The sequence below is a fragment of the Callospermophilus lateralis genome, chromosome 6, assembly GCF_048772815.1.
Source record: "Callospermophilus lateralis isolate mCalLat2 chromosome 6, mCalLat2.hap1, whole genome shotgun sequence".
Taxonomy (NCBI): domain Eukaryota; kingdom Metazoa; phylum Chordata; class Mammalia; order Rodentia; family Sciuridae; genus Callospermophilus; species Callospermophilus lateralis.
This window is the reverse complement of record NC_135310.1, coordinates 7,246,137-7,261,247: the sequence shown is the minus strand read 5'-3', so window position 1 is coordinate 7,261,247 and position 15,111 is coordinate 7,246,137. Positions and strand designations below refer to the sequence as shown.

Here is a 15,111-nt window from a genome sequence, read left to right as displayed (position 1 = left end):
GTTCATGATGAACCACTGGAGGCCAGCAACCGTCAGGCAACATGCGAGGTGCTTCTCAGTGTGTGGAGGATCCCAGGAAAAATGAACCGTGTCTACAGTTCCTTCCTCTCCCTGGGAGGGCGGAGGGATCTCCAGCACCCCCCAAAACAAGATGACCCAGTTACTTACTCTCCACGCCGTGGGGATCACTGCCTGTCTCTGAATCCCAACCCCTGCTCTTTCCCTGGTGTTCAGAGTTCTTGTTCCAAACACCTGAAACTGAAAAGAACGGGTTGTACTGATGCTTTTTAGTAGTTTAAATGTACACGGGCCAGGGCTTATTTGTGGAGAAACTTCAGAAGAAACTCCAGTTAGGGGGAGTCACCTGCTGGGGGGCCGTGTGCCTCCCATTCTTCCTAAAGTGGCCATGAGCAGTGAATCAACTAAGGGACCTGCTGTAACTAAGGTTGTCTGAGCCAGACAAACCAAGACAAAAAGAATGAGAAGGCCTGGAGACTGAAGAACGTCACCTAGAAATTTAAGTAGGAATTGATGGCAAGAAAATGAAAACAGGCGACTTCGATGATCCCTGCTGAGAGGAAGAGCGGCAGTTGTTCTAGGGACAGCCAGAGCCATAGCACTTGGTGTCCATGCCTGTCCTCCTGATGCAGCAACTCTCCAGACTTTCCTAGATTTGAGGTGGGGACAGTGAGCGACTCAGCTGATGATTGACAGCTGTCCTCGAGTCAACCATGAAACCAACAGAGAGACAGCCGCCAACCGCCCTTGTGGACCTACCGTGCCAGTGAGGGAGACACAGGGCCCTGCAAACAGCCCAGTCAGGATTCATGTAGATAGCAGTGCATGCCAGGGATGGCGACAGAGGACCTTGCATGGGTTGGTGGGAAGGCTTCTGTGGGAGACAAGTGAGGAGTGGGAGCGGAATGAGGTGAGGGGGAGCCAGCAGCTCACTGCAGGAGAGAGGCCCGGACAAGTCCTCAGCACACCTGGGCGGTCAGGGCGTCCAGCCTGCATGAGCAATGGTCCTGGAAACAAAGCCAGGTGCTGATGAGAGAGGCAGTTCATAAGGACCAAGTGACGGTCCCTCGGGAGCATCTGGAGCTTGCCAGGCTTCCCACTGATCCTGTTCTGAGCGGGCCCAACTCTTTTGGGAATCGATGACATGAGAGCCGTCAGCCTCTGGATTAGGTCAGCTTGCAGGAGGCCCAGGGGATGCGCATGGAGGACATTCTCAAGCCTAAGAGGCCAAGGTTAGCCCAAGGAGGCTGAGAGGCCAGTGAGGCCCGGTGCTGCTTGGGGGCTGGCTACTCGCAGACAGGGTGGCCAGCTCGTCCGTCCGTCCTTCCTCCCTTCTTTCCCTTCCTCCCTCCCTCCCTCCTTCCTTCCCTTCCCTTCCTCCCTTTCTCTTTCTTTCTCTCTCCCCCGGACCCCCAGTGCTGGGGACTGAACCCAGATGCACTCTGCTGCATCTCCAGCCCTTGTTATTCTTTATTTTGAGGCGGGGTCTTGCTAAGTTGCCAAGGCTGGCCTCCATCCTCCTGCCTCAGCCTCCTGGGTAACTGGAATCACAGGCAACAGGAACAGCCACTGGCTTTTGTGGTTTTAAAACTGAAAGTCCCCCATCCCTCGTGCGGGGAACCCTCTCACTCCTGGGCAAAGCAGGAAGGTGGTGGCCTTGTCACTGGAGGAGTGTTCTAGGAGGCCTTGGAGAGGGGACTCTACTGGGGACCATGGGGTCCCTAATGTGTGTGATGGAGAAGAATCGCAGCGCACTCCAGAGCATGAGGCAGAGGGTTACTGAGGAAGGTAAGGAGTACATGTTCACGTCCCCAGTCACACTCCCAGCTGCTTCTCCCCTGAGACCCAGCGTTCTTTTTCTCTGTATCCCATGTTCCTATCTCAGCCTCTCTACAGGAAGTGCCGTCAGAAGTGCCATGTTCATGCCAGGGCTGGAAGAACAGGGCATCTGCCTAGAAAGTCACTTCAACTCATCCCTCAGACTCCATCCTTGCCAGAGTCACCTGGTAACGTTCCTCTGACCGGGCAGTGCAATGGCTCACCATGTTTCACCACGAATCTAGTGAAGTTCACATCATCAGAAACAGACGGAGTGAGGGAAGAGCTTTGCTGCGTAGGGGCATGTGGCAGGCCACCTTGGATTGTCACAGGACATTTAAAAATCTTTTTTCACTATAAAGTGATATTTTCATACTGCCCCAAACCCTGAAGAGCAGAGATGAGTCAAGCTGACATAGAGTTTCATCAACAGAGCAGACTCTATTGTAACACATCCTCCGTCTTAGTGGATATAACAAAATTCCACAAACTGGGCTTCTTTCACACAACACGAGGTTATTTCTCAGTTCTGGAAGCTGGAAGTCCAACCTCAAGGTGCTAGCAGGCTCCCAGTCTGGCAAGGGACCATTTCCTCTTTCACAGAACGGCGTCTTCTCACCTGGTCCCACATGGTGAAGGGTGAGGGATCTCTCAGCCACTATTTCCATTCGTGAGGACTTCATCCCCCAAGGGCCCCTTCCTGACACTGTCACCTTGGGCAGCATTTCACCCTAAGACTTTGGGGCAATACAATCTGACCACAGCAGTCCCCAATTGTTTATTTCTTAGAATTTATTTATTTTTGCATAATTGCAATTCTAGTGAACATGCAACTTTGGTACTGCTTTCCATTCAGCATTCTATTGTAAATGTTTCCGTTCTTTTCTTCCTTTTTCCCAACGCTGGGGATCCAACGGAGGGCCTTGTACATGCTAGGCCCATACTCTCCACTGGGCCAAACCCTCGGCCCTAGTGTAAACGTTTGTGCAGGTCACACAATCGCTTCCACATCTATACTGTTTAATAACTGCATTACTTGTGAATGGTTATATTGGGTTTGAAAATTTAAAAGAAACTCATTAATTAGCATATACAATGCAGGCCATGATGAAGCCCCCCAAATGCTCATTTTAGGAGCCCATTGATACCGTGCATTCCTAAGTGCAAATAAGAAGCAAAATAATTATTTCTAGATGGTTTTTTATTCTCCTTCTCACCTTTTTTAGCTTCTGAAATGTGCATTAATAAGTAACAATTATTTTATTATAAAAAAAACGTAAAGAAACTTAACAGGGAAAAATACTGAGTGAAGATTTTATGCTCAATAGTAACCCTCAAAAATGCTACCTAATGCCAGGCGCAGTGGCGCGCACCTGTAATCCCAGCAGCTTGGGAGGCTAAGGCAGGAGGATCACAAATTCAAAGCTAACCTCAGCGATGTAGCAAGACCCCAAGCAACTCAGCAAGACCCTGCCTCTAAATAAAATATAAAAAATGATGGAATAAGAGGGACATCATTGCCCTAGGTGCATGTGTGACTGCACATATGGTGTGACGCTACCTCCTGTACAACCAGAGAAATGAAAAGTGCTACAATTGTGTATAATGAATCAAAATGCATTCTGCTGTCATACGTGCCTAATTAGAATGAATAAAAAATAAATAAAAAGTCTGGGGATTTGGCTCAATGGTTAAGTGCCCCTGGGTTCAATCCCTGGTACCAAAAAAACACAATCTGTGCTTCCTCCCTTACCTCCCCAGCTGTGAAAAACATACCCTCAAAGACAGACCCAAGAGCTCTTAGGATGCTTTTATTGATAATTAAGCACACTCACAGACATACCTGTCAGATATTTCTTAACACATTTCAGAGGAAAATAAAGATTTTTCTGCAAAGATCTTACTTCCATTCTTGTGCTATATTTTATTACAGTGTTCCTGTTCAAATAATATTGTGATTCATGTTCATACTCAGTGCCTATTTTTCCTTTAAGTTATTTTAAGAATTACTATTCTATTCTGGAAAAAAAAAAATCACCACAAAGGAGACCATGCTCAACAGCTGAACAGCTCCAGGGGCTGCTACGGTACCTGCAACTCACGGTGGCAAACCCAACACGCTACATGGATTTGGAAGAAGCAATAATGAGAGCATCACAAAGAAAAAGCTAAGACTGATACAAAGAGCCCCATGTGCCACAGGACAGGCGATGCCATCTGGGGTGTCACCCTGAGTTGGCGCAAGGAGCTGCAATTGGCTGGGATTGTCAGTGACATGTGTCCTGATTGTGGTCGGGGCTCAGCACGGCCAGGGACCTCCCTGTGGCCTTGAACATGCTGGAGCAGCTGTGCACATGGGCGTCATCGCCCTGTCTTGTCCCAGCACAGTACCCGCGAGGGGGTGGAGGGCAGAATGCTCCCTGGAGCGTGAAAGAAGGTCCTTGGGATGTGACCTCAGAAACCCCTTCTCCTCCCACCAGCAAGGACACAGGGAGCCCACCTAGGAGGAGAGGACTGGTGACTGGTTTAGAATTTCCAGCTCCCCAAACCCAGAAGGGCCCCCTGTGCCAGAACTCCTCTGCCCTCAGGTACATTCACGGTCTTCCTGAGGAGCTGTCAACAGGCAGCTCTTGTGTTTTCTCACCTCCATTTTTGCGGTAGAAAATGCGTCTCACAGTATCTAGAGTAATTTTTTTTTTTTGATGTGTTGCATTTGCCTCCAAAAGAGAAAAGTTGAAAATCTGACCAACACTCAAATTTGATGCAGGTAACCTGAGGAATAAGTGAGTTTATTGTCCCTACGCAAAGAACTCTCCTTGCAGGAGCCGGCTGCCCATGCATGGCTCCCTGGGGCTAGCAGTGGAGGGAGAGTGGGGACGCATGGGGCCTGCACCCTTCTAATGAAGAGGGTCAGAAATGCTTTCATCTGGACGCCTTGGAAAGGCTCTTTCTTTAAAGATTCTACTTAATAACCTGCACTTTTGTTAGCATTCAATATCGCTATGAAATGGTTTTTGAAAATGTCTCCTTTATAGCCCTTTATCCATTAAATTTACAGTAGTGCCAAATGCACGAGCTAATTTCCAAGCTGCAAAATGAATACTTAAAAATCAAACGATAGATTTTGTAATATTTTCAGATAAGCGATTTCTTTCTAAAGTAGCAAATAATTAAATGGAATGAAAGCACATTAAGTGTTGCTTTCTTCCCTGCAATTTAAACATTCAACATTCAAATTGGCTTTCATAATTTCTTACTTAGTTGACAAGCTGATTTGTGCAGAGTTGATATTTCATCAGCACAATTTATAAAGATAGAATTCTTAGGGATAAACACATATTTTTTTTTTTACTACTGCCTGGGGTTTTTTGAGGACTGGATGCTCTCTGAAAAGTTAAATGTTGAATATTGCTCTGAAAGCCAGGAACTCAGTTCTGAGAGTCCCTGCAGTCCACCTTGCAGAGGCCCCTCAGGCAACAGTCCCCAGGAGCTGTCGCCACCTTGCCAGTGGCTCCTCCCCTGTGTTTGTTGAAAGTAGAATGCAGGAAACTGATCTGGAGACCTCGCTCCCTGTGCCGAGCCAGCCTGACTTGAATCCATGCAAGAAGAAGGATCTATTCGGAATAGACGGGCTGCACTTTACTCTGGGCATAGTTCTCAGGCCTGGAGATACCTCTTGCTGGTGTTCGGATTGGCTCTGCTGTTTTTCATGGATGCAGTAAAAGAGATCCAGGAGCTTTCTCTGTCATTTTGCTTTTGTGATTGTAGAGAGACCTTGAAGCCTGTGTTCACGTATGTGAGTGTGTGTATGTGTGTGAGATGTGTTTAGAGAAACGTGAAGTAGAAAATGAGGGCAGGGCGCTGGGTGCTTCCGAGAGGAGGGCGTGGCCAGGGCCCAGCGCCCGCGGCGCCCGCTACACGTCGAACCAGTGGTCGCCCATGCAGGTGCGGTTCCACTCGCAGCCGCAGTTCCAACACCACTCCAGCCGGCACTGGGGCTGCGGACACTTCATGTGCATGCATCCTCCTGCGGGCGACAAAGGACAAGCCACGGTGGGTCTGCAGCAGCCTGGAGAACGCACCCCAGGCCACAGGGAGTCTGAGCAGGGGGAGGGAATGGGAGAGCAGGGAGGGCGCTCTGAAGCTGGGACGCTCTTGAGGAGGCAAAGCAAACGGCACCCCTCCACCCAGGGCAAATTTTATTTGTGAATCTGAGCTTATCTGTTTTTCCTGAAATGGGATTCAGAGACAAGTGCTTTGTGTTTCACAGTCAATTCCTCATTTAAATAAATTTAAATATATATTGAATTCAATGTTTTAAATACATTAAATGCACTTAATAATTTAACATATGATAATATTTTATGATTACTTTTGTCATTTCTTTGGAGATATTTAGCTTGTCAAAATTCATAAAACAGGAATTGGGACAGTATATTACTTCTAACAGGGAATACGTCCCTTAATGCTATTCTAAATTTAATTTAGGAGGAGAAGGACACAAAGGAGCTAGCGAGGGGTCTGATGACTCATTTACTGCTCAAAAACTCAGAGGATAACTTGGTTGTAGACTTTTCTCCAGGCGAAGTGCTTTTCACCGTTGCTGCTTGGGATTAACCGAGGTCCGTGAGGTTCCGGTTGGTTTTGGAGCGGGGCCTGCCTCTTCTGCCTCTTCTCTGGGTCCTACTCTGGGATACCTGGCTCCCCCAGGTGTTAAACGCTGTCTCTATTGGCTCTGGGGAGCAGAAACCAGCTCTGCCTCAGGTGGAGCGAGCCGTGTGCGGGCAGCCTTGCACAGAGACCACGGCTGCGCACTGATTTCCTGGACACGGGAGCCTAGCGGTGTTTCTGCGAGGCATTGAGCACTCCATTCTTCAATTTACCAATTATCTTGTAAGTGTCTCTGTTCTCCCACTAATGGCCACATAATTGCTTCAGTACTGTCTCATTTTTCCTAGAAAACTAGTTTGAGAACTTCCACTAATTGAAAATATGTATGAATATATAGACACAGGCATTTACCTTAGGATAACTTGGATACATTTAAAGTCCTCTACTTTCTGCTTCTTTTAGTTTGTTTCAAAGATCATAAAAATTGCATATAAAAATGAATAAAATTGACTGTATAAAAAATAATCAGATAACTTATTGATGACATTTTTATCTTAATACTTCCCATTTTGGGGAGTGTCATTTCAACATATTTAATGATTGTACCTTATGATGTAAATAATCCAATAAAATAGTGTGGTGCTTTAAAACCACTTGGTTTCTCCAAAATATCAAATAAAAAATATTGAGCAATATATTAAAACTCAGTGAATTAAAGTAATTCTAAATGACAATAAGAATGTTTTCCTATTACATCAAAATTTTAATGCACCAGAATCCTAGCGTAACAAATCACCTTTTACCATAGAAACAGAATCACAATGGCAGAGAGACAGGACAGGAAGTGGAGGAGGGGATGGCATTAGTAGTCCTTTCCTGCTTATTGTAAAGCAAGTCTGTGGCTCCCAGGCCTCCTGCGCTGACCTACACTGTCTAGGTTTGAGAAGGTGTACTCAGGATGTTCACACAATGTCAAAGTGGTCTGATGACACTTCTCAGAACAGCCCCTGTTGGCAGGTGACACATGATCATAAATAGCAGCTGGGAGCTGCTGACAGGTGCACACAGATATGAGATATTGGTATGAAGGGACCACAGCCTCCTCCCAGTGAGTCCTGTCCACTGACTGGCCCCAGCCCCCTGCAGGTGCTGTCCCTGCTCTGGCCAGCGGCTCCTCCTCTGGGTTTTAATGAATGAACTGAGGCTCCGGAGCCACCTGAAAGCAAATGTACCTGGCAACAGGCAATCGCTGGTCAGAGAATGGAGCCAGAGTCCCGTCTGTGTGAGACAGAGTAAACAAGGACATTTCTGGGGCCTGCAGGGTATCCCAGGAGCATGTGCCCAGGCTCACTCTGTCTGCATTTACATGGAAACGGCTCTCCTGTCAGTGTCACTGAGGAGAGCTGCTTCCTAAGATTCTGCTGAATGTGGGGCAGACCTAGAGGAGACCTCGGTAATGAAGCTTCACCCTTGGCTACACTGCAGTGATCAACACTAGAGCAACTGGGCTCGCTAAGAAGCCAAAGCCCACCTCCCTCAGGCAAGTTCTAGTATAAACCCACGGCACAGACGAGGACAATAAGGCCCAGAAGGCCACACAATACACAGCAGACCCAGACCCCAGAAGGCCCCTGGGAACCCAGAGTCTGTGTTCTCAGCCCCTATGGTACAGCAGGGAGGGGCTGCGTGATGCTTCCCAGGGCTTCATATGGCAAACCAAGCTTTCTCATTCTGAGGCCACAGCTAGAGGACTCTGGGTTTTTCCTAACATACATAATACTGCAATTAGCAGTTTTTGCCTAACATGTAAGGGCACGCATGTGTGTATGGATATGTGGTATGTAAATGTGTCTATGTACGTGTTATATGGGTGCCTCTGTTTATGTTTTTTTTTTGGCATATGGTGTATTTTCAGGTGGTGTGTGCACATGCGAATGTGCACGTATGTGGTGTGCATGTGCATGTATCTGAAGCATGTGTGTATGCATTCTGCTTGTATGTGCATATGTGTGGCATGTGTTTTGATGCATGTCTTGTGAATGTCTATGTTGGTGGTACATGTTTTGCATGTGTCTGGCATATGTGTATGTGGCATGCCTGTGTGTTTGCAGGTGTAGTATGTGCATGTTATGTGTAATGTGTGTGCTGTGCATGAGTGCATGTATATAAATGTGCATGTATGGCATTGCATGCATACATGCATGTGGATGTGTATTTTTGCTATGTATCTGGTGTGCTTAATGTGGTGTATGTGTACATATGTGTATGTATGTGGTGTGTGTTTGGGCATGTGTATGGATACATGTGCATGTATATGCATGTATGTGTGTGTTTTGTGGAGTATGTATGCATGTGGTATGCATGTCTATATGTGATATATATGTGCACATGTGTATGCATGTGGTGTATTTATGGCCATGTGTATGTATGTATAATCATGTATATGTGTATGTTTGTGCATGTGTCGTGTATGGATGTATGCATATGTGTTCAGTGTATGTATGCAATATGTGTTTGGGTGTAGTATATGAGCATGTGTGTATGCATGTGGTATGTATAAACATGTATATATGTACATGTGCATGTGACATACATGTGGCATGTGGACACATGTGTCTATGTATGTGACATGAGTGTATACATGTGTATGAACATGCCTGTGTGTTGTATGTGGTGTATATGTATGTGCAGTGTGTGTGTGGTCTATGTAGATTTGTGGCATTTGTATTTCTATATACATGTTCTGTGCATGGTGTGCTGTGTATGTTTGGGGATGTGCACATATATGTGGCATGTGTGTATGTGTGTGATGTGATGGGAGTGTGTTCATATATGTGATGTGTGTACATATGCATGTGTGTATGTGGCTGTGTATGACTGTGCTTTTTGTATATTTGTGCATATGGGTATGCATGTGGTGTGTGTGCTGATGTGTATGTGCATACGTAATATGAATATGTATGTCTATTTGTATATGAGTGGTGTATGCATGTATGGATGCATGTAGTGTACATATGCATGTATGTGATGTTTGTACATATGGGTGTGTGTTGAGTAAGGGTGTATGTTTGTGGTGTGTATGTTTGTACTATGTATGTATGTGGTATGTATGTAGGTACATGTGTGTATGTATATTTGAGTATGTACGTGGTGTATGTGCATGTGTGGCATATATGTGTTGTGTGTTTGTGGTGTATGTGTATAAATGTGTGTGTATGCATGTGGTGTATATGTGGTGTCTGTGCATGTGTGTATGTATATGTGCTATGTGTATGTGTATGTGGTATGTGCATGTACATAAATGCATGTATCTGTAAGGTGTGTTTCTACATGTGGTGTATGTGAATGTGCCCCCATGTTCACACATATATACACATAGCACATATATCCCAAGCTTACATAATGTATTGATACACCAAAAGCACATACCACATGCATATACATTACATAAACACAATATATATGCACCACACACACAAAACACATACAGATATACATTCCCACATGTACACACATCACATTTATACATACCATGAACATACCACATACATACCACATATATATATACATGCTTGCAAACAATAATATATACACTACTGATCTATATACATACAGTAGACATGCAAACACATCACAAAGACACATCACATATATACATGCACAATAGTGTACATACATGCATACTCATACACATATTCATGGGTTTGCATACATATGTATGCACACACATGCACCTATACACATGACATGCATACACATATAAGATACATGCACATATATATCACATGCATACACATACCACAAACATATACATAATTCATATACAGACATAAACACACCACATACACATCACACACACATCATACACCATATACACAAATACACACACACATACATTCACACATACCACCACATACCCCATGTACATATACATATCACATATACATATCACAAATACACATTCATACATATACCCACCCACACCATATACACATTTATAGATACACCACATACATGGACATATATGCATATACATATGCACACATACACCCCACACAACACAGGTACACACAACACATACACATGCACATACCTGCACTGCAGACCATAAGCATATACATGCATACCACATACATCATACACATGCACAGCACACAGACACACACCCCACATAAAATATACCATATACAGACACTGCAAACACATACACATGCATACACATATTCGCATACATCACAAACACACATGTACAATATCTTGCACATATACACATAACACAAATACACACTCATATATACATACACATACACACATCACACATACACACATCCCACATGCTTATACACATGGATATGTGGTACCTACATGCATGTATGTGGTATGTATGTGTACCTGTGCATATGTATTTTTAGTATAGATTTCCAGAACTAGGGTTATTGGGTCAAAGAACAGAGACACTCTAATTTCTTTACATATGTGTATTGCCAGAAGAAAAGTCTGGAATTTACCAACTTTGAGGATTATATTAAAAACAAAACAACAACAAAATGTACACAAAAGTTCTTTAATCCTAGCAAAATGGCCTCAGTATTGAATTAGTTTTAAAAATCCCTGCGCCTCTGAGTGCTGGCCCTGTCCCTCAATAGCCACCACCTCCCCTCCTGTGAAGGCCTTGCGCCTTCTTTCCCTTGTGTTCCCGGTGCCAGCGGGCAGCCTAGGGGAGGTGGGCCGGACCCGCAGGTCCTCCGCGTCCCACGCGTCCTGCCCACGGGGAATGGTCCAGGCTGGGCTGAGTTCTCCAGGGAACCTGGCGGGTGCTGCGCCTGCTCCTGCCGCTGAGCTGGGTGGCATGTGCTTGCTGAACGACAGCTGGGGCAGGGGGACCGAGTGCCCGGGGTTTGCCCTCTACCCACCAGGGCACAGCCGCTGCTCCGAGCGGCCGTGGGGAAGCTGCGCCTGGGCTTGGTATTCGCCTGGGCTGGCGCTGGGGCCGGCCACTGGCAGAAGCGGGGCGCGTCTAGAAGGGGCTCCAGGGCGCTGGCTGCCAGGGCTCTAAATGGAAGGCGCCACCCCCAGGATGGACGAGGCAGGTATGAGGGGTGCGCGCCTCCCAGAGCGCCGAGGGCGCAGCCATGCAGCAAGAGCACAGGACATGCTCCCCCGGCCAGCGCAGACTCACCGTTTTTTTCCACGGGCACCCCACAGTGAGGGCACGGCTTGGTGGTCCTCTTGATGGTTTCCTTGGAGGCCTCTTCCCAGCGCGCGTGCTCTGCGGCTCTCTCATCCACCCTGTAGGCCTGGTGGGCAGACAAGAGGCAGTCAAACTCGGTCTCTGACCCGCATTGGGGTCTCAGCTTCTTGAAATTCTAGTGTGCAAAAAAACTTTAAAGACAGGGGTGCCTAAAGATCCCAGAAGCTGGGACATCCCATGGCCTGATAGGGGCTGGCCAACTCTGGACACACGCGGGACACGCAGCAACAAGCTGATAAGACGACTCCAGGGCACAGCCCTCCCTCTGTCCTCTTCATCACTGTGAGGAATGCCACCTCCCTGGGGACTAGCACCAGGCATGGTGACCAATGCTCACACATGCTTCTTGGCAGACACTCTGTCACCTGTGAAACGAGTACACTAGTCTTCATCTCACTTTGAGGGTCAGACAAATCGAATACATGGCTCAATACCAGTGAGTTGGAGAGTCTGTGGGACTCCACAATCTCTCCTTCATTCTGCATCTTGTTTTCCTTACTTCTTGCACCTGGGAAATGGGGACTCCAATGTTGTCACAGAGACAGCAACGAGAGCGGGGAGCTGACAGAGAAGAAGGTTTCTGGAGTTGTGGACACAGGCTAGAACGTGAGCCGGTTGGAACCAGCTGCCTGGGCTCAAGCCAGGCTCCACTCAGAGGGTGACTTGTACACGTTCCAGAACCAACGGAACCAAATAGAGCCACTGTGGGGAAATGCACCTTAGAAAGCTGAACCTGGGAGAAAGTACACAATATAAAACTCCAGGAAGCTGGAAGGTCAAAAGTAGAAAACTCACAACAGGAGAAAACTAGCCCCGTTCCCCTGTCACTAGAAAAACTAATAAAGTTAGAAACGAGCTCATGAGTTCCACAGAAATGAGATGCAAGGAGAGGGGACTGTGAACTGAAAGATGGGGTGAAGAAATCCCACAGAAATCCCGCAGGCCAGAGAGCAGGAGGATGTGGAAAGGGCATCCAAGGTGAGAAACCCCAGCTTCTCTAGAGCTCTAGAAGGAGATGACAAAGAACAGGAGGGACAAATGGCATTTACAGGGACAGTGGCAAATAAAACAGATCATCTGCGAAGAAGTTACAGTTATTCTGACAGCTGACTTCCTAGCCCAAGGTGTTAGCAGACATGACCTTCAGAGTACTGGAAGCTCACTCCAGCTACTAGAACTCTACAGAAGTAAAGTTGATCTGAAGTATGAAGACTTTCAGCCGCAAGATAAAGAGTGCTACCCATCCACAGAACCTCACTAAAAGAACAGATAGGAAAGGTTCAGAAGGAAGGCGTGGGCTTCAAGGAACAGCTCTCAGCAAAGAGAGAGTCAGAGTCAATATTAGTTACGTAAAAATGACACTTAATTCGTTGGTTAGAAATCACAGTGGAGAAGAATAACCTGTGAGAGATCATATAGTAGACTTTTCCACATTAATATGCTTAAATTTCTAGGTTCACTGGTAAAAGAGAAAGATTTTTCTTTCTAAGCAAACAAAAATAGAATAAGTGGAAAAGGCAAAAGTGAAACATAAAAGCCTAAAAGAAGGAAATAATTGATAGAATTATAGAAAGTAATAGAAGTCATAAAATTAAGTGTCAGAAGCAACTGCAGGTGTCCCACCAACCACAGTGGCACACACGGCCTCTGGTCTAGAGCGGGGTCCTGCCTGTGTGTGCAAAGTGCCTCTGTTGTGGCAGAGTTGAGTTGCAGGTCCTTGCAGGATTAATGACCTGTCCCTGGCTGTCTGTCCAGTGGGTGGCATTCTCAGTCTAGAGCGGTGTCACTCCTGAGCGCTTGGCACCTTCTGTCTTTGGCAGCAGCACTGACAGATGGAGTCCCTGTCATGTGGAACTGCTCCTGCTTCTTCTGCCCTGATAGAGTTTGGATCTAGAATGTTCTGCTGAGGCCCATGTGTTAAAGGCTGGGTCTCCAGGCACTGTTGGCAGGTGGGGGAGGCTTTGCAGAGGGAGGCTTAGTGGAGGTTTTAGCTCTGGAGTTGTGCCCTGGAAGGGACTGTGGGGCCCCAGTCTCTTCTTTTTTTGCTTCCCGGGCTAGGAGGTGATGACCTGCTCTGCCTACACTCCCCACCATTGTGTGCTGTCTCACCACAGGTCCCAAAGCAATGGGGCCAACCAATCATGGACTAAAACCTCCCAAACTGTAGCCAAAATAAACCTTTTTACTTTTTAAGCTGATTATCTCAGGGATTTGTTAGAGCAACGTGAAGTCTGACACACACTCAAATTTCACCAGGAAAAGAGCCTCTCTTCCTATGGGCTCCTGTGATGAGATCAGGCCCTGTCTTGGTCTGTTTTCTACTGCTACAACAGAACACCCGAGGCTGGGAAATTTATCAGGAGTAGAAGTTCATTTGGCTCGGGGTTCTCGAGGCTGAGGAATCTAAGAGCATGGCTCCAGCATCTGCAGGGCTAGTGGCTGGGGGTGTCTGCAGTAGTAGGAGGAGGAGGCAGAGGGCGTCACGTGGCAGTGCAGAGCAGGAGTGCTTGGGTCTCTCTTCCCCCTGTACAGCCTTGAGTACCATCTTGGGGCCAAGCCTCAAGACCTCACCTGATCCTGACCACCCCACAGGCCCCGTCTCCACATACGAATGAGCATATGCATTTGGGCATCATGTTTCCTTCCTTCCTTTCCTTTTTTTTTTTTTTTTCCTGTGCTGAGGTCAAACAGACCCAGGCCCTGGCGGGTGCCAGGTGGGTGCTCTATCACTGAGCCACACAGCCCAGGGGATGAGGTTTTTACACATGAACTTTGGAGGCCACATTTAAACGGAAGCAGATTACATCAGATGATCCAAGGTAATCAACCTTTAATCGTATAGTCCCTCTGCCATATAAGGCAATATATTCAAGGGGGGACAGAGCAGGGTGTGGGCATTGATCTAGGCTCACTACTTGGCCGACCACACCCACCCTGATCCAGAGGAGGGTTTCTTAGTGTGTGTGTGACCTTTCTATCACTGTAATAAAATACCTGAGAATTAACTTATTAAAGAGAAAAGACTTGTTTTGGATCACAGTTTTAGAGGTATCATCAATGCAACATCAGGTGGATTCAGGTTTTGGCCTCTGGTGGAGGTGCCCAAGGCAACAGTGGGGAGCACGTGGTGGACCAAAATGTCTCACTTCATGACCAGGAAGCAGAGATGAGGAAGAGGCCAGGGTCCCCCTCTCCCCTTTGGGGCACACTCCCAGTGACCTAAGGATCTCTCACCAGGGCTCACCTTCTAAGAGCACCACCCTGTGGACCAAGCCTTTAACACATGGGCTATTGAGAACACTTTTAAGTCCTTTGGGTATAGACCGAAGAGAGGGAGAGCTGGGTCAAATGGTGGTTCCATTCTAAGTTTTCCAAGGAATCTCCATACTGCTCTCCATATTGGCTGCACCATT

At 46.7% G+C, this 15,111-nt stretch overlaps 1 protein-coding gene across 2 annotated transcripts in view; it reads right to left on the bottom strand.

Annotated features, from left to right (window-relative positions):
- Positions 1 to 3,364: 3,364 nt before the first annotated feature.
- Positions 3,365 to 15,111, bottom strand: part of Prkn (parkin RBR E3 ubiquitin protein ligase) — a 1,240,480-nt gene continuing 1,228,733 nt past the window's right edge. The window contains exons 10-11 of one of the 2 annotated variants that reach the window (XM_077109619.1): positions 11,627 to 11,744; positions 3,365 to 5,863 (exon numbers count right to left, since the gene is read on the bottom strand). In XM_077109619.1, coding sequence (XP_076965734.1) covers positions 5,751 to 5,863; positions 11,627 to 11,744 — 231 coding nt within the window. In that variant the 3' untranslated portion in view covers positions 3,365 to 5,750. The remainder of the gene's footprint in view (positions 5,864 to 11,626; positions 11,745 to 15,111) is intronic. The other variant, XM_076858057.2, reaches the window with a different exon arrangement.